Below are 19,069 nucleotides of genomic sequence, written 5' to 3' on the forward strand. Positions count from 1 at the left end.
ATATGGAATGGAAACATATTCTCATTGGTAAGAGAAGGTATACAGAGTTAGACACATGATGTTCTTTACAGATGGGACTTGGGACATAGCCTCGACAAGGATAATTTGCAAAACAGGAAAGCCAATATAGAATCATAATACTTTTATTGGTCTGAGATTGATGATCTGACGTTAATTAGTGGGTTTGCCATGTCATATGTTGTCCGTCCTTAACCACAGGCCAATTTCCTCCTTTACCCTAGTCTGTGGGAGCATGCTGGTGTGTGTGTGTGTGTGTGTGTGTGTGTGTGTGTGTGTGTGTGTGTGTGTGTGTGTGTGTGTGTGTGTGTGTGTGTGTGTGTGTGTGTGTGTGTGTGTGTGTGTGTGTGTGTGTGTGTGTGTGTGTGTGATACATGCAGGCAGTCAGCACAGAGGAAATGTATATTTAATTGGGTGATAAAGTCTCAGTGTGTGATGATTCTTGCCCATATGGAACACCGTAAGAATCTCATTATGACTAGATTGAATGCAAAATGACATCTCTTCCAGTTGTAACCAATGATTAGTACCTTGATGTTATAACCAGTGTGTAGCTACAGGATGGTAGTTTATCACCTTCATTCATTCATTCATTCATTCATTCATGTTTCTAAGACTGCAGTGCAAACAATATACTGTACCACTACCACCCTTTACAGCTTGAGTATTGAATTTCCCTTCTGCTGGCTTTTCAGCCATTCTAATTTGAATTCCCAGAGAGAGAGAAGAAAGGAAACCTTGTAATCTTTCATTAGCAACTGTAAATAACTGTTAATAATATGACTAAACTTTGCCACTTGCAGTTACTAATGCATGGTTGAAACCAGCTACTGTTCATTTATTTTTTTACCCCCTTTTTCTCCCAAATTTCAATCTTGTCTCATCGCTGCAACTCCCCAGCGGGCTCGGGAGGCGAAGGTTGAGTCAGGTGTCCTCCGAAATATGACCCGACAAACTGTGCTTCTTAATACCCGCCGGCTTAACCCGGAAGCCAGCCACACCAATGTGTCGGAGGAAACACCGTTCAACTGACGACCGTGGTCAGCCTGCAGGCGTCCGGCTCGCCACAAGGAGTTGCTAGAGTGCGATGAGCCAAGTAAAGCCCCCCGGCGTAACCCTCTCCTAATCTGGACGACGCTGGGCCAATTCTGCGCCACCCTATAGGACTGCCAATCATGGCTGGTTGTGATACAGCCGGGGATCGATCCCAGGTCTGTAGTGATGCCTCTAGCACTGTGATGCAGTGCCTTAGACCACTGTGCCACTCTGGAGGCCCGCAGCTACTGTTTTTTTGATAGTGGTTTGACTTTACATGCTTGGATTACACCTGGGAAGTGCTCACTCTACAGTAAGAGTAAATTAATAAATGTGTGCGTTACAAATCTATAACCTACATAGCCAAGTACTTGTTGTACAGAGTATGTACAGAGTCTTATTTAAAAGTACACTTTTAAAATACACTGGTTCCCTTTCTATCTGATTCTCGTGGCTCGTGTGTGTGTGTGTGTGTGTGTGTGTGTGTGTGTGTGTGTGTGTGTGTGTGTGTGTGTGTGTGTGTGTGTGTGTGTGTGTGTGTGTGTGTGTGTGTGTGTGTGTGTGTGTGTGTGTGTGTGTGCGTGCGTGCGTGTGTGCGTGTGTTTGTGTGACTGGGGTGTGTGTGTCTGAATGGCGTGGGTGTGTATGAATGTGTGCTGTGACTGAACATGTTTGGTGCGTCGGTCAGTTGGTGTGCTGGTACAGGGGTGCCCTGCGCTGCTCTGTACCATGGCATAGGCTAGAACAGGGGAGTCATGCGGACACTGTTGCGTTGCGCCCAATCTGTGCCAGTCACACAGTGACTACAATTGAGCCGCTGACCCTAGGAGACTTGAGTTCTCACATTGTAGTTAAACCTCTTACCAAGCTCCATGCTCCCATTCCCCTACCAACCCTTTATTAATACATTACCGACTGCTCAATGGCTAGGGTCTACAGTGCAGCCAGCACTCAGCATTGCACGTTGAACAGAGCCAACAGTTTAGATCAGGGTAGCATTTTGAACAAAAGGTTGGGAAAGAATACTCTGCTGATGTCTAGAAAAAGGTGATGTATTTAATTTGCTGGATTAAAAAGTATACAGTAGGTCAGGTTCATAATGACTCTCTGGTAGGGGGGAGTGTCCTGACTGCTGTACAATACATCCTACAGATGTAGGATCTTAATTTGAGCCAGTTTGCTACAGCAGGAAAATAATCCTGCAGCAACAGGAATTATTATGGGGATTATCATTAATGGGCATTATTTTGTAGGAGTTGATACATTTTCCGTTAGGGCAAATAAAGTCAGACATTTTAAAGTGGAAATTACAAACTTTAGAAGCCTTTTTAAAACTTGAATACATTACAAGTTTGCATTTGCTGCTGTGCAGAATAATTCTCAGCAACAAAAGAGTGATCAATAGCCTTGGCTTCTCAAATGACTGCCTCGCCTGGTTCACCAACTACTTCTCAGATAGAGTTCAGTGTGTCAAATCGGAGGGCCTGTTGTCCGGACCTCTGGCAGTCTCTATGGAGGTGCCACAGGGTTCAATTCTCGGGCCGACTCTTTTCTCTGTATATATCAATGATGTCGCTCTTGCTGCTGGTGATTCTCTGATCCACCTCTACGCAGACGACACCATTCTGTATACTTCTGGCCCCTTCTTTGGACACTGTGCTAACAAACCTCCAAACGAGCTTCAACGCCATACTACACTCCTTCCGTGGCCTCCAACTGCTTTTAAATGCTAGTAAAACTAAGTGTATGCTCTTCAACCGATGCCCGACTAGCATCACTACTCTGGACGGTTCTGACCTAGAATATGTGGACAACTACAAATACCTAGGTGTCTGGTTAGACTGTAAACTCTCCTTCCAGACTCACATTAAGCATCTCCAATCCAAAATTAAATCTAGAATCGGCTTCCTATTTTGCAACAAAGTCTCCTTCACTCATGCTGCCAAACATACCCTCGTAAACCTGACTATCCTACCGATCCTTGACTTTGGCGATGTCATTTACAAAATAGCCCCCAACACTCTACTTAGCGAACTGGATGTAGTCTATCACAGTGCCATCCATTTTATCACCAAAGCCCCATATACTACCCACCACTGCGACCTGTATGCTCTCGTTGGCTGGCCCTCACTACATATCCATCGCCAAACCCACTGGCTCCAGGTCATCTATAAGTCTTTGCTAGGTAAAGCCCCGCCTTATCTCAGTTCACTGGTCACCATAGCAACACCCACCCGTAGCACGAGATCCAGCAGGTATATTGCACTGGTCATCCCCAAAGCCAACACTTTATTTGGCCGCCTTTCCTTCCAGTTCTCTGCTGTCAATGACTGAAACAAATTGCAAAAATCTCTGAAGCTGGAGTCTTATATCTCCCTCTCTAACTAATCATCAGCTGTCAGAGCAGCTTACCGATCACTGTACCTGTACACAACCAATCTGTAAATAGCACACCCAACTACCTCATCCCCATATTATTACTTACCCTCTTGCTCTTTTTCACCCCAGTATCTCTACTTGCACATCATCATCTGCACATCTATCACTCCAGTATTAATGCTAAATTGTAATTATTTAGCCTCTATGGCCTATTTATTGCCTACCTCCCTACTCTTCTACATTTGCACACACTGTACATAGATTTTTCTATTTTTCTTTTCTATTTTGTTATTGACTGTACGTTTGTTTATGTGTAACTCTGTGTTGTTGTTTTTATCGCACTGCTTTGCTTTATCTTGGCCAGGTCACAGTTGTAAATGAAAACTTGTTCTCAACTGGCCTACCTGATTAAATAAAGGTGAAATAAAAAAATAAAAAAATCAAATTGTAAAATCAAATCCAAAAAAGAGTGCTCTATACAGATCCTACATCTGTATAGAGGGACGGGAAGGCCTGTGCAGTGCTGCGCCCTGTTGAGAATGGAGATATGCAACCTTCTTTCGCCAACCTTAGTGACACGGTTTCCATTTCACATGTAATTTGGTTATTGAGAAGGTAAAGCTAAGATTAGCCATTGGTTGAGAGAGGATTGAGTGATATGGTTATAGCCTGAGATTGATACTGTACACTTACAGGACACATGACAGATCCTCTCTGTGCCAAAACAGACCAATATAACTTCACATTTCAGTAAGTCATTATCGTTTGAGTAATGCACCTTCCCGAATGAGGAAGATATGATGCATAGTCTGTTAACACTACACAATCTTGTTCACTAAGTCGTAGAGGGGGTGAGGGCGGAATCTTCAACAGCTGACCCATAAAGGACGTGACCAAGCATGATGTCATCTCTGACCCTCTAGTCACTTTCCTATATGGGACATGTCAGAACTGTGACTCAACTTGGACATAATGATGCAAAGTATGATGACAGCAAGTACAAAGCAATGTTCATTGGTAGAGTTCGTCAAGTCGTAATGAACCACGTGTTGTTAAGCTCCACCAGTACAGATCAAATGTGGACCTAAACATTTTCAATGACCTGGATGCCCCAGTCAAAACGTAGATTTTTCTCCCTATTACTCAAGCTTTAGTTCAGTCAGTAGTAGTACATAGCCTAGGCAGCAGCCTTGGTTTCAGGCTGGGCCAGAGGGAGTATACCACACTGACGTTCCTACTACCTCTGGCAGGGCCTGTGAGACACCAGATGGGACGAGGGCTTTGGGCAGGGTGGTCTGAAGTGAATCCAAAACCTTCTTTCTGAGGGGAGGAGGACACTTCTTTTCCTGCAGGGAGCATTTAGCTAGAGCATACTGTGGAGGAGGGAAGGGAAAACCAAGCAGGGGAATGGTAGGAGGGTTGGAGGGAGGAAGGGAAGGAAGAAACAGGCACACACATGGATCAGGGCAAGGTCACACCCAGCCCGGGTTTTCTTTTCAAAACTCCCCCTTACATCTTTACAATAGCCTGGCTACCACCATAGGGTTTGACAACATATACACGTTTCTGAGGTGAGCATGGTGGTTTGTCCCTAACAGTCAGGGGAGAAAGGTAAACTAACCAAGGGTTTGTATTTACAAACAGTCTTACAGGAGTGCTGATATAGGATCAGTTTGGCCTTTTTGATCATATTGAATAAGATTATATGGACAGGGGAGTGCTTAAATACGGGCAATGGTTGTGTCTGCTAGCCTTGCACACTTTTCACACGTCTGTCTGGCTGGCTGCCATTGTTTTGGGTTACCTTTAGTAAGACAGCTGGGTGGTTCGCTTTGTCTGGGAGCAAACTTTGTTTTAAGCCAACAGCTGGAGGGAATGATTGGCATTTGTTTAGAGTAAATTGGCCTGTGGGGGTAGGAAGGGAGGAGGAAGGGGAGAGGAGGGGGAGGCAGCCTTGTGAGGGGGGAGGGAGGGATAGGGGATGGAGATGGGAGAGCAGAGAGCAGAGAGGGAGGCAGAGGGAAAGAGAGAAAGGGGGAGAGGAGGGGGAGCTAGGGGGGTAGGGAAGGAAAGGGAGACAGGGAGGGAGAGAGGAGGGAGAGAGTTAACCTTAGAGACACCAGCAAGCTTGGACGGTATACCGTTTATACCGTTTACCGGGGTATTTTGAAATACCGACGGGAGTGCGTGCTACGCCACTGCTTATAGCTAGCTATAAGTTACGTATAACCATAAGAAATCAAAGATATGTCAAATAAATTAAATCCAGCTCAAGGCTCTATCTCTGCATTTGGTTTGCTAACTTGCTAACTAAGTGGCTAGATGTCAAGACCAACCTTCTTGGTTACAGCAGAAATATTTAATTCCCTCCTGTATCAAGATCCCTGTTGCCTAAATTATTGTTCCCTTCCCCCAAAAAAAACAATTGAGAGATTGGGGCAGCAGGTAGCCTAGTGTTTAGAGTGTTGGAGTAGTAACCGAAAGGTTGTAAGATCAAATCCCCGAGCTGACAAGGTGATAATCTGTCGTTCTGCCCCTGAACAAGGCAGTTAACCCACTGTTCCCAGGCTGTCATTGAAAATAAGAATTTGTTCTTAACTGACTTGCCTCGTTCATATAAAGGTGAAAAAATTACATTTCCAAGAGTGTTCAAGGCAAAGGTTGTCTACTTCGAAGAATGTAAAATATATTTTGATTTGTTGAACACTTTTTTTGGTTACTACATGATTCAATATGTGTTATTTCATAGTTTTGATGTCTTCACTATTATTCTACAATGTAGAAAAACATACAAATAAAGAAAAACCCTTGAATGAGTAGGTGTGTCCAAACTTTTGACTGGTACTGTATATATATTTTTGGAAATAACACCCCTTGTGTGCACATTCTGTAATAGCGTATACCCCGGTATGGTACAGAAACGGTATGACGTATGAAAATCGGGATAACGATTGAGATTGTTTTCCCTTGATTTTGCTGATTGGGTGGGTTCAGCCAAGGTTGAATCTTGACTTTAGGTAGCAGCACATACACCCACGCCCACACAGACACACAAAATACAGACAAACGTACAAATGCTGCACACACGCGTGTGACGCCCACATGCACACACAAACGCAGACACGCAGTCACATGTACCTACACAGAACCTGTTGGTCAAGCGGGGTGGAGATGGTGAAAGGGTACACACTAGCTGCACATTTGTCAAACCTTCAGTAGCCCATGTTTGATATATAGAAGCCGTAGTGAACCTGACAAAAACTATGAAAATCAGTGGAGAGTTGAAGTACTAAAGACCTTTAACCTTTAACGTACAGTATATGCCCCAGTTCATTTGTGCTATTGTGCTTCTCACAAAACGAACTCCAACACACGTACATGTAGGAATGTGTTTATTGTATTGTCTGACATGTCAGCTTTGTTACAAAACCTTCAACCAATGTTGCTGACCAACCAGTGCAACCAGAATAACCATGCATGGGCAATGGAGACAATGATACTAAAGTGTAGTATGCAATGCCTTGTCCCGAATCTCTACTGGAACTCTCAAAACAACCAATGGTGTGCAGTCTAAAAAAACACTGCTCTGATTGGAGTAGGGGGGGGTCAGTTATCATTTGTTGTCTCTCAGCATCATTGTATGCCAATCAAATCCAACACAGCCTGACACTGTTACTGAACAATCTGTGGAGATCTAAATAGCAATAGGCATTGTTGTCGTCTTACGTTCATCAGTCATCATGTAGTTCACAACAGAAAGAGCGCATTTGTTACAGAGCGATCAGTGTGTTGCACTGCAGCTCTCCCTGTCACAGCATGTGTTTTTTTATGTGACTGCAGAATTTGCACTGAGCGGCCCTTTTTACATACAGTTGTTGTGAAGTGTGACTGACGTGCCAAAATCTCTACATGTGTTTGCATATTTCCGATTAATCGCATGCTTTTCTGTAGCTAATCGCAATTTTAGAATTTGCAAAAATTTGTCTCTAAAGAAAGATTTGTCCATTTAAGAAGCAGTGCACTGAGTTACAGGCATACTTTGATTGTGTGGGTCGGAAACACAAAATGATCTATATTAGAAGGTTTTAATAGCGTTTTCACCATAAACGACACAAAAGTCACTGTAACGTAAAGCTATTAATGCTCCCAATGTTTAAGTAGACCTACTCCCTATTATCAATGTCCTTGAAGTTTAACACGCTCTCTCACACACACACACACACACACACACACACACACACACACACACACACACACACACACACACACACACACACACACACACACACACACACACACACACACACACACACACACACACACACACACACACACACACACACACACAAACAGACCCTGCGTAATGAGTCAATAAGATGTCATCGACAGACACGGTCGCCGTGTTTCTAGCTCCAAGTATTTTTTTGTTGGTGTGTTATTTCTTACATATTTTTTTGTATTATTACTTACATCCCAAAATTACTTTTTGACATTAGTTTAGCGGTCACTCACCAGAAATTCGACTTACCTGACCTGGACCATTTTTTAAACTTGAGGCAGCTCTATTCATCCTGGGGGCTGCACAAAAACGCAGATGCCTGGGAGAATAGCGCTTCCGAGTGTATTAGTTGCTAGCGTTCAGTCCCTGGACATTAAAGTATGCGAGCTCAGGGTGAGGATCTCCTTCCAGAGAGACATCAGGAACTGTAACATACTGTGTTTTACGGAATAATGTCTCTCTCCCCATCCATTTAGCTGTGGGGTTCTCCGTCCATTGCGCAAAAGAAAGAACTCTCCAGGAAAAAGAAAGGTTTTTTTCCCTCATGATTAACAACTCATGGTGTGATTGTGGTAACATACAGGAACTCAAGTCCAGCCGACACTGCGATGGCTCTCAAGGAACTACAATGGACTATGTGCAAACTGGTAACAGCATATCCTGAGGCTGCATTTATTGTAGCTGGGGACTTTAATAAAGGAAATAGGAGGAAACGTTACCGAAATTCGATCAACACATCTCCTGTGTTACCCGAACATAACAAACTCTTGATCATTGCTACTCACCCTTCCGGGACAGGTACAAGGCCCTCCCTTCAGCAAATCAGATCACGACTCCATTCGGCTCCTCCCCACCTATAGGCAGAAACTTAAACAGTAAGCACCCGTGGTAAGGACTGTTCAACGTTGATCTGACATGTTCCAGGTCACCTCTGAGAATAGTATCAGCGTATACACTGACTTGCTGACTGGGTTCTTCAGGAAGAGCATAGAGGATGTTGTTCCCATGGTGACGATTAGAACTTATCCAAAACAAAAACCGTGGATAGACGGCATCATTCGCGCCAAACTGAAAGCGCCAACCACCGAATTTAACCATGGCAAGGTGACTGGGAACAAGTACAAACAGACCAGCTATGACCTCCGTACGGCAATCAAAGAGGCAAAACAACAGTACAGGGACAAAATGAAGTCGCAATTCAAAGGCTCAAACACGAGACGTACAGTATGTGGCAGTGACTCCAGACAATCACTGATTATAAAGGGAAAGCCAGCCACGTCGCCGACACCGACGCCTCGCTCCCGGATAAACTAAACACCTTCAAGGAAAACTACATCGAGCCTCTGACGTGGGCCCCCTCCACTCACGTGAACTGTGTGCGCTATTTTTCTGTGGCCGACGTGAGTCATATAAGCATGTTAACCCTCGCAAGGCTGCCGGCACAGACGGCATCCCAAGACGCGTCTTCAGAGCATGTGCAGACCAGATGGCTGGAGTGTTTACGGACATAATACGTCTCTCCATATCCCAGTCTGTTGTCACCACTTGCTTCAAGATGCCCACCATTGTTCTTGTACCCCAATATAGCGACAGTCACTGAACTAAATGACTATCACCCTGTAGTTCTCACGTCTGTCATCATGAAGTGCTTTGAGAAGCTAGTTAAAGAACATATAACTTCCACCTTCCACAAATCTAGACCCACTACAATTTGCATACCGCCCCAACAGAACCACGGACAGCGCAATCACCATTGCACTGAACACTGCCCTATCCCACCTGAACAAGAGAAATACCTATGTAAGAATGTGATTCATCGACTACAGCTCAGCCTGCAACACCATAGTGCCCCCCAAGCTCATCTCTAAGTGACACAACAGTGGTAGGCCTGATTACCAACAATGATGAGACAGCCTACAGGGAGGAGGTGAGAGCCCTGGCTGAGTGGTGCCAGGAAAATAACCTCACCCTCAACGTCAACAAAATGCTTTGCACACTCTTGGCATTCTCTCAGCCGGCTTCACCTGGAATGCTTTTCCATGAGTATTGAAGGAGTTCCCACATATGCTGAGCACTTGTTGGCTGCTTTTCCTTCACTCTGCGGTCCAACTCATCCCAAACCATCTCAATTGGGTTGAGGTTGGGTGATTGTAGAGGCCAGGTCATCTGATGCAGCACTCCATCACTCTCCTTCTTGGTCAAATAGCCCTTACACAGCCTGGAGGTGTATTTGGGTCATTATCCTGTTGAAAAACAAATGATATTCCCACTAAGCGCAAACCAGATGGGATGGCGTATCACTGCAGAATGCTGTGGTAGCCATGCTGTTTAAGTGTGCCTTGAATTCAATATAAATTACTGACAGTGTCACCAGCAAAGCACCCCCTACACATACAGAGATCATCTGTTCACCTACTCGGCGTCTCACAAAGACACGGCAGTTGGAACCAAAAATCTAAAATTTGGTCTCATCAGACCAATGGACAGATTTCCATCGGTCTAATGTCCATTGCTCATGTTTCTTGGCCCCGACGAACAGTTCTTATGCTGACGTTGCTTCCAGAGGTAGTTTGGAACTCGGGAGACAGTGTTGCAACCAACGACAGCCGATTTTTCAGCACTCTGCGGTCCCGTTCTGTGAGCTTGCGTGGTCTACCACTTTGCGCCTGAGCTGTTGTTGCTCCTAGAAGTTTCCACTTCACAATAACAGCACTTACAGCTGACCAGGGCAGCTCTAGCAGGGCAGAAATTAGAAAGGTGGAATTCTAATGACGAGGGCAGTTGAAAGTCACTGAGCTCTTTAGTAAGGCCATTCTACATGCCACTGTTTTCCTATGGAGATTGCATGGCTGTGTGCTTGATTGAAACACCTGTCAGCAACAGGTGTGGTTGAAATAGCCAAATCCACGAATTTGAATGTGTGTACACATACTTTTGTATATAGTGTATGTGTATTTATATTCCTGACTCAGACATTGCTCGTTCTGATATTTCTTAATTTCTTGATTATGTACGTATTGTTTTGTATTGCTAGATATTATTACGAAACTGCTGGAGCATTCCGCTGCACCTGCGATAACGTCTGCAAATCTGTGTATCCGACCAATAAACGTTTATTTGATTTGATGATTTGAGTCGTTTTCACTCTGCCATTCTGTGCATTGAAACATTTCTATAAAGTAAATGACCCGGGCAATGGGAAGTGTTGACAGGTGGAGAGAAATGCCTAAACAAACTTCACCGTTCGTTTACCCAGTGAAAGGTGCATGCAGGGAAGGAAAAGGCAAGGCAATAAGTGAGATTATTCTCGTTTGAAGTCTCGGTCGATGATGTCTGTGTGTGAGTGTGTGAGTGTGTGAGTGAGTGAGTTTAAAAAGCAAAGCTGAGCAAACAGCAGTAAGAATCCTACCTCACGTAGGATAATAGTGAACTTTATTATGTCTCTGTTGGTGTTATGTTCCATGTGTGTTGCTGTGCCAACACCTCAAACAAAAACAGCCTCCTAAAACGCTTCATGATAGAAAAACAAAGGTCTACATGCTCTTACATTCTAATGTGTAAGACCTAGACCTAGCAGTAGCTCCGTACACTGCAACCTATACTCCCTTTAGTTCATATGCCCTACACTGTCAACATGTACTGTACACACAGCATGTAGTTTGCACATGTTTCAGGACCATAGAGATTAAGGCATTGTGGATAGGCTTTCCATTATTCCTAATCAGAAGCTATGAGGTCCTGTGTCCAAAATGGATTTAAAATTAATTATTTTTGACCAAAGATGTGCACCGTACTCTCCTTTTGATTCCATCCTTTGCTCTAAGTGAGTTTAATTAGATTGGTTTGCTCTGCAGAAGCCAGCAGTGGTTCTATTGAGTGTGTGACACTGGGTTCTGCTCAGCATTGACGTTGGGTTTCTTTTGGGTCACGTTATGACGGTAAAGTGATCTTTGGGGACCCAGTACCAGCTAGCTAGTTTACCTGTATGGTTTTGTGTTCTCCTTCTTCGTCTTACACTTCGTCAAATGTGCTTGTTAGGAAATATGCAGTAGCACAATTAATCAAAGCACTATAACTACCATTATGCATATTTATGATTGCTTTAGGAAGTAAAATAATCATTTCCATCAGTGTTTTAAAAGCCCAAAAAGTAAAACCTTTCAAATACAGCCTCCCCTCAGCTAGATATAAGAAATCCTTTAGAAGACGGGGAAACTGAAATTAAAGCACATCTGTGATATCATTTGACTATACACTGGTCTGCCACAGAGCGGAAACATGCACAAGAATGGAGCCACAGTAGCTTCTTCTCCCGAGACCTGAAGAAGTGTTTCTCCATTCTCTGAAATTTCTCCTCCTATCCACACTTTGCCCCCCAGCCTTCTTGGTAACTGGCAAAAAATATGCCTTTGTGTGGAAGTCAGTAACAGCTAGGCAGGCAGAGTAGTAGTCCAAGGGATTCATGTTGTCTCTGGCCTCCCTCCAGCTTCAGAGTATCTTTTTGTCTCAGACAGACGTCACAGCACAAAGAACACTTTTGAGAAATTGCATTTTATTTGACTCTTGTTTTGGAGGGCCAGGCAGGCAGGCAGCCATCTGTGATCTATGGAGAGGTAACACAAAGGAGACTGTGATGGTGACAGTAGTGGTTGAGGAATGTAACACGTCATGGTGATAGGATTTGGAAAATTAAGACAACCTTTTTGTCCGTGGAGTTTCACCACTGTTGTTATTGATAATAATGGCACACCTATGTATATTTAGTGCAACAGGTAGTACACATTCTAGAGTTATGCCATTAGCAACAATTGTACCTAACATAATTGAATTGTTGCGTACTATACAACACATAGACTATATCTATCAGCACCCGGTTGCTGTTTCTATTGCTCTTACATTCTTCAGAAGCATGATTCATACAACTGAAAAATCTCTAGGAATTTTAAATCATACAAAAAAAGATATGCTTAATTTACTGTGGCTGCCAAGCTTCACAAATAATCTGTTCCACTTTGCATCTCCTGGGTAACGTTGCGGATTTAATTTCTCCAGCGATATCTACATTCAGTTAAGTTTGTATATTATTGCATTTCAGGCATCAATCATAGGACTTGAGTTGATCACGCCTGGAGTTTACATTATCTTGGCTCTCCTGATGACATGTCGAAATTAATTAGCCAGGTACTCTAAATGGTGTTGCAATCAATCAAATATTGAGCCTCAGCCCACAGCAGAAATGTTGTGGAAATGTTGTCAATCACGATTACAACAGTTCGTCAATCACGATTATAACAGTTCGTCAACTGGTACAATTTGCTCTTGAGTTCCTTCTTTTTCTCCTCACGGTGTTGTATACATAGTGGAAACACATAGTATCAAAATGAATAACAATTAAGATGGATAAATATAGCATTTGTATGTACGGAGTGTCTCTATACATACAGTGCAAAATGTGGCACAGTCAGACCAGAGTACCCTACAATGTATTTTAGCTCTTTTCCTCCCCAAAGCCAGCCAGGAGAACCATTTCTGTCAAGGCACAGCTTGCCAGGTTTCCATTAAAAAAATCTATAGTGGTCAGACAAGTTAGGAAAGGCAAAAAAGAGAGACGAGCCATTTGACTAGCCTCTTCACTCTGGGAGACCTGTAATGTTACACATTGATCTTCCCTCGCTGAAGACGACATCCCGTACCCAAAAACATATTTACCTTTACCATATTACCTATTCCCCAGAAACGTTTCCCTTCACCGAAGACAATCTATAATCTGGAATGCCTTACCAGTCATTTCCGGCGATACAATGTGTGAAAAGAACTGTTTATTTCCAACACAATATCTCCCTGAAGGTACGCTGCCATCTGGGATCAGGGGAAACACTTCACAATCAGTTATTATCAGTTCTGAAAGATTTCTCTCTCTCTGTAACCTGACCTCTGTGACCTCTTCAGTGAGGCCGTTTGGCTCTGAATGGTGACAGAAGACAAATTAGGTCATAAGTGAACGTGTAGCACCATTGACTAGAGAAGTACACAGACGGGAGAAGTACACAGTAACTCTCTTGAGGTACAGACAGTGAATCAATCAGCGTTCACATTCACTGCAACACGGTCTATGCCTGGGACATCTGGAAGGAAGCTCTATGGCTGTGATTTGGTTAATAGTTGTACCCAAATGACTCATGGGCTGGAAATGGAATTGAATACGTTTCTGGTTCATTGGCAGCAGTAACACGCTAGCTAAATGCTAATAGTGTCTGACTGGCTGGCTGTTGTCTTTTTCACTCTCTCTCTCTCATTAGCTTGTGTCCTACTCTTGCAGACCAGGCCTGAATCCTTCCTCACTGAAAAGTTACTGTTCGGTTCATAGTTACTTATTAGACTAGCTATCACTTCCTGTTCTGGCCATGTGACTGGTGACGTCTGCATAGGCCTCTTATTGAACATGGCATAATCAGAGCATTGTTTTGTGAATGAGACACAGCAGGATTCACTTAGACATGACAATTAAACTAGGATCCTCTCCTTCTCAGCTCTCCTGATAACATGCTAAAGCAGTTAGATAAAGTAAACCTCTGCTGTTTTATCAAGATTGATAGAAGGAATGTTCACTTAAGCTCAACAACATAAATGTCAACATTTTGATGGCAGAGTCCAGAGACAGGTCACCGTGTGGCACTGTGCAGAGCAGTTCAGGTATATAGAGGAGAGAAGAAGAAACAACCTCCCATTGTCACCTCCAGAGTACATCTAATATGTTTATCCCTTGTTTACGGTTGTTGTCAGGACAACCTCAGATTGTTAGCAGGTGTCAATATTAGCAGGGAAATGTTGACACTTAAAAGGCATCAAACTCTTTCAGTAATGGCGTTATGTGCCCGGGCCCGTTGCAGGAATGTGTTTGTGAGTTCTTCTGTAAATCCATGTATTCTTCTCTCTTACTTTAACAGTGTAAAAAGAGGCCCTGAAATTGCACATAATGAGCAACTACCCTGCCAATTCTGTCAGATGGTGTGACCAAAATGGTCACAGGCTGACAGTCATGTCCCCTGCGTGTTTTTGTGAAAGTAATGCTTCTGCTTTCCACATCCATCGCAACCTCAGAACACTAGTTGGTCAGGGAGGGTTTTGCCAGCTATGTGGCAGACCCGGTGCTAGCTTGTGTGTTTTATATACACTTCCTTTAAATAAACTGACGAAAGGAGTGCAACTCTACCACATGTTCTCCTCCTATACTGTGTTTAGAAACTAAGCTTATACTCATTATATTTCAAATGAATTGCAGCTTTAGGGTCCTGAATACTGGGAGTTTGTATGGGGATTCTATAATGAGTGTAAAGCCTGCTGTGTGATCATGTTTACATCTATACACCGCTGGTCTCCGTGAGTGACGGTCAGTAGTCCCCTGGATATGATATAAATATTAAGCAACGTATCTGTTGGTTTGGCTACTGTTTAGCATGCCTGTGATGTGACGGACAAATTGAATGTGTGGGACCATTGTTTTAAATCTGTCATATCATCTGAACGCTCTATACTGGCAAAAATAAACTTTATTAAACTACACAGTTACAGTCACTAACACTCTAACCAGCTCTGTATGGCAAGTACAATGTTCAGAGTGAGGTGTTCTCATTTGTGTCTGGAATTAGCTAGGAGGCTAGCCAACTTTAGCCAGTTAGCTTGGGTGCTTGACTTCCGTTTTGAGGTCAGAACGTTCGAATCAACCCTACTCCGCCAGAGCGTCCAGTGTGCACTCTGAAAACTCTGAGAGCGAAACACGCTAAATTTACTAACGGACAATCTGACAACACTCTGAATTTACGAACGCCAAGAGCGCACTCTGAGCTCACTCTGACACCCTTGAGTGAATTTACAAACGCACCCTTAATGTCCTTAAACCAACCTGTGTCAATTTAGCTAGCTGTCTAGCCAGCGATACTATGACGAGCAACCTTATTGGTAGCTACCCTAGAAGAGACAAATCAGCACAGAACGCTCTTCACCTTCTGAGAATGTGCTATATACACAGCCACACCTATCCTTTTATTTTTTAAATATATTTTTTTACTTTTACCCCTTTTTCTCCTCAATTGGTAGTTTGTCTTGTCCCATCGCTGCAACTCACCTACGGACTCGGGAGAGGCAAAGGTTGAGAGCCACACGTCCTCCAAAACAAACCCAGCCAATCCGTACTGCTCGCTTAACCCAGAAGCCAGCCACACCAATGTGTCCATCCAGCTGGTGACTGAGGTCAGCTTGCAGGCACTCACCCCACCACAAGGAGTCGCTAGAGCACAATAGGAGGAAAATCCTGTCCGGCCAAACCCTCCCCTAACACGAACAACGCTGGGCCAATTGTGCGCCGCCTCATGGGTCTCCCGGTCACGGCTGTCTGTGACACAGCCTGGGACCGAACCCGGGTCTGTAGTGATGCCTCAACCACTGCAATGCAGTACCTTAGACCGTTGCGCCACTCGGGAGGCCCAGACTCACCTCACATATGGTGAATGTTGATCTCAATCTCTAGAAAGCGTTGCATTCCCCTGCACATTAACCATTAAGTCGATTGCAACCTTCAAACAATTGCAGCCAAATTCCCTCGAACATTAACCAGCTCTGACTTAGACCATAAAGGTCAGCGTTCTATGTTTGGGACTTAGCATACCATTTCCTCATATTCTCAGTCCTCTGTACTGACTGAGTGTTCCCATAAATTATTTTTCATTTTCCGAACCCTCCAAACAGTGTGTTACAGTACAACATCTCCCTCTCTCAACTCCAGATTGACAGGTAATGCCTGTAATAAGCCTTAGGTAAAACCGTAGGTAGACCTTTGGGTACAGCAGCAGCATCTGACAGTATCTAAGGGGTGTCTATTTCTCTCCCCAGATTGACAGGTAATGAACCCCTGTCCATTCTACCGCTGAGCTCTCAACCTGAGGAGAACGTGGGAAGGGCCCACTACAAGCTGTGTGACCGGCTCAAACTGGAGAAGAAGCAGCGGCGGATGTGTCGACGAGACCCGGGCGTGGCCGAGACCCTCATGGAGGCAATCAGCATGAGCGCCCTGGAGTGCCAGTACCAGTTCCGCTTTGAGAGGTGGAACTGCACCTTAGAGGGGCGCTACAGAGCCAACCTTTTGAAAAGAGGTGGGGAAAGAAAAGCATTCCAACTTCATATAGAAGTATAAATGTAATATGTTTTCAACTGACAGATAACTGGTTTCTGACATTCATGGGTGGAGGTGGAGATACATTTTTGTAATTCCATAGTAGATAGTACAGTAGAGAGAGACCATAGTAGATAGTACAGTAGAGAGAGACCATAGTAGATAGTACAGTAGAGAGGGACCATTGTAGATAGTACATTAGAGAGGCTATAGTAGATAGTACAGTAGAGAGAGGCCATAGTAGATAGTACAGTAGAGAGAGGCCATAGTAGATAGTACAGTAGAGAGAGGCCATAGTAGATAGTACATTAGAGAGGCTATAGTAGATAGTACAGTAGAGAGAGGCCATAGTAGATAGTACAGTAGAGAGAGGCCATAGTAGATAGTACAGTAGAGAGAGGCCATTGTAGATAGTACATTAGAGAGGCTATAGTAGATAGTACAGTAGAGAGGCCATAGTAGATAGTACAGTAGAGAGAGGCCATAGTAGATAGTACAGTAGAGAGAGGCCATAGTAGATAGTAGATTAGAGAGGCTATAGTAGATAGTACAGTAGAGAGAGGCCATAGTAGATAGTACAGTAGAGAGAGGCCATTGTAGATAGTACATTAGAGAGGCTATAGTAGATAGTACAGTAGAGAGGCCATAGTAGATAGTACAGTAGAGAGAGGCCATAGTAGATAGTACAGTAGAGAGAGGCCATAGTAGATAGTACATTAGAGATGCTATAGTAGATAGTACAGTAGAGAGAGGCCATAGTAGATAGTACATTAGAGAGGCTATAGTAGATAGTACAGTAGAAAGAGGCCATAGTAGATAGCACAGTAGAGAGAGACCATAGTAGATAGTACAGTAGAGAGAGACCATAGTAGATAGTACAGTAGAGAGGCCATAGTAGATAGTACAGTAGAGAGAGGCCATAGTAGATAGTACAGTAGAGAGAGGCCATAGTAGATAGTACAGTAGAGAGAGGCCATAGTAGATAGTACAGTAGAGAGAGGCCATAGTAGATAGTACATTAGAGAGGCTATAGTAGATAGTACAGTAGAAAGAGGCCATAGTAGATAGCACAGTAGAGAGAGACCATAGTAGATAGTACAGTAGAGAGAGACCATTGTAGATAGTACATTAGAGAGGCTATAGTAGATAGTACAGTAGAAAGAGGCTATAGTAGATAGTACAGTAGAGAGAGGCCATAGTAGATAGTACAGTAGAGAGAGACCATAGTAGATAGTACAGTAGAGAGGCTTTAGTAGATAGTACAGTAGAGAGAGGCCATAGTAGATAGTACAGTAGAGAGAGACCATGGTAGATAGTACAGTAGAGAGAGGCCATAGTAGATAGTACAGTAGAGAGAGGCCATAGTAGATAGTACAGTAGAGAGAGGACATAGTAGATAGTACAGTAGAGAGAGGACATAGTAGATAGTACAGTAGAGAGAGGCCATAGTAGATAGCACAGTAGAGAGAGGCCATAGTAGATAGCACAGTAGAGAGAGACCATAGTAGATAGTACATTAGAGAGGCTATAGTAGATAGTACAGTAGAAAGAGGCCATAGTAGATAGTACAGTAGAGAGAGGCCATAGTAGATAGTACATTAGAGAGGCTATAGTAGATAGTACAGTAGAGAGAGGCTATAGTAGATAGTACAGTAGAGAGAGACCATTGTAGATAGTACATTAGAGAGGCTATAGTAGATAGTACAGTAGAGAGAGACCATAGTGGATAGTACAGTAGAGAGAGGCCATAGTAGATAGTACAGTAGAAAGAGGCCATAGTAGATAGTACAGTAGAGAGAGGCCATAGTAGATAGTACAGTAGAGAGGCTATAGTAGATAGTACAGTAGAGAGAGACCATAGTGGATAGTACAGTAGAGAGAGGCCATAGTAGATAGTACAGTAGAGAGAGGGCATAGTAGATAGTACAGTAGAGAGGCTATAGTAGATAGTACAGTAGAGAGAGACCATAGTGGATAGTACAGTAGAGAGAGGCCATAGTAGATAGTACAGTAGAGAGAGGCCATAGTAGATAGTACAGTAGAGAGAGACCATAGTAGATAGTACATTAGAGAGGCCATAGTAGATAGTACAGTAGAGAGAGACCATAGTAGATAGTACAGTAGAGAGAGACCATTTTTTTTATTTTTTTTTTATTTAACCTTTATTTAACCAGGAAGGGCTCATTGAG

General features: G+C 43.5%; 1 protein-coding gene across 1 annotated transcript in view; it reads left to right on the forward strand.

Moving 5' to 3' along the window:
• LOC139559846 (protein Wnt-9a-like) overlaps positions 1 to 19,069 on the forward strand; it is a 29,275-nt gene that overhangs the window by 6,130 nt on the left and 4,076 nt on the right. The window contains exon 2 of the mRNA XM_071376223.1: positions 16,601 to 16,860. Coding sequence (XP_071232324.1) covers positions 16,601 to 16,860 — 260 coding nt within the window. The remainder of the gene's footprint in view (positions 1 to 16,600; positions 16,861 to 19,069) is intronic.

The sequence above is a fragment of the Salvelinus alpinus genome, chromosome 30 (assembly GCF_045679555.1).
Source record: "Salvelinus alpinus chromosome 30, SLU_Salpinus.1, whole genome shotgun sequence".
Classification (NCBI taxonomy): domain Eukaryota; kingdom Metazoa; phylum Chordata; class Actinopteri; order Salmoniformes; family Salmonidae; genus Salvelinus; species Salvelinus alpinus.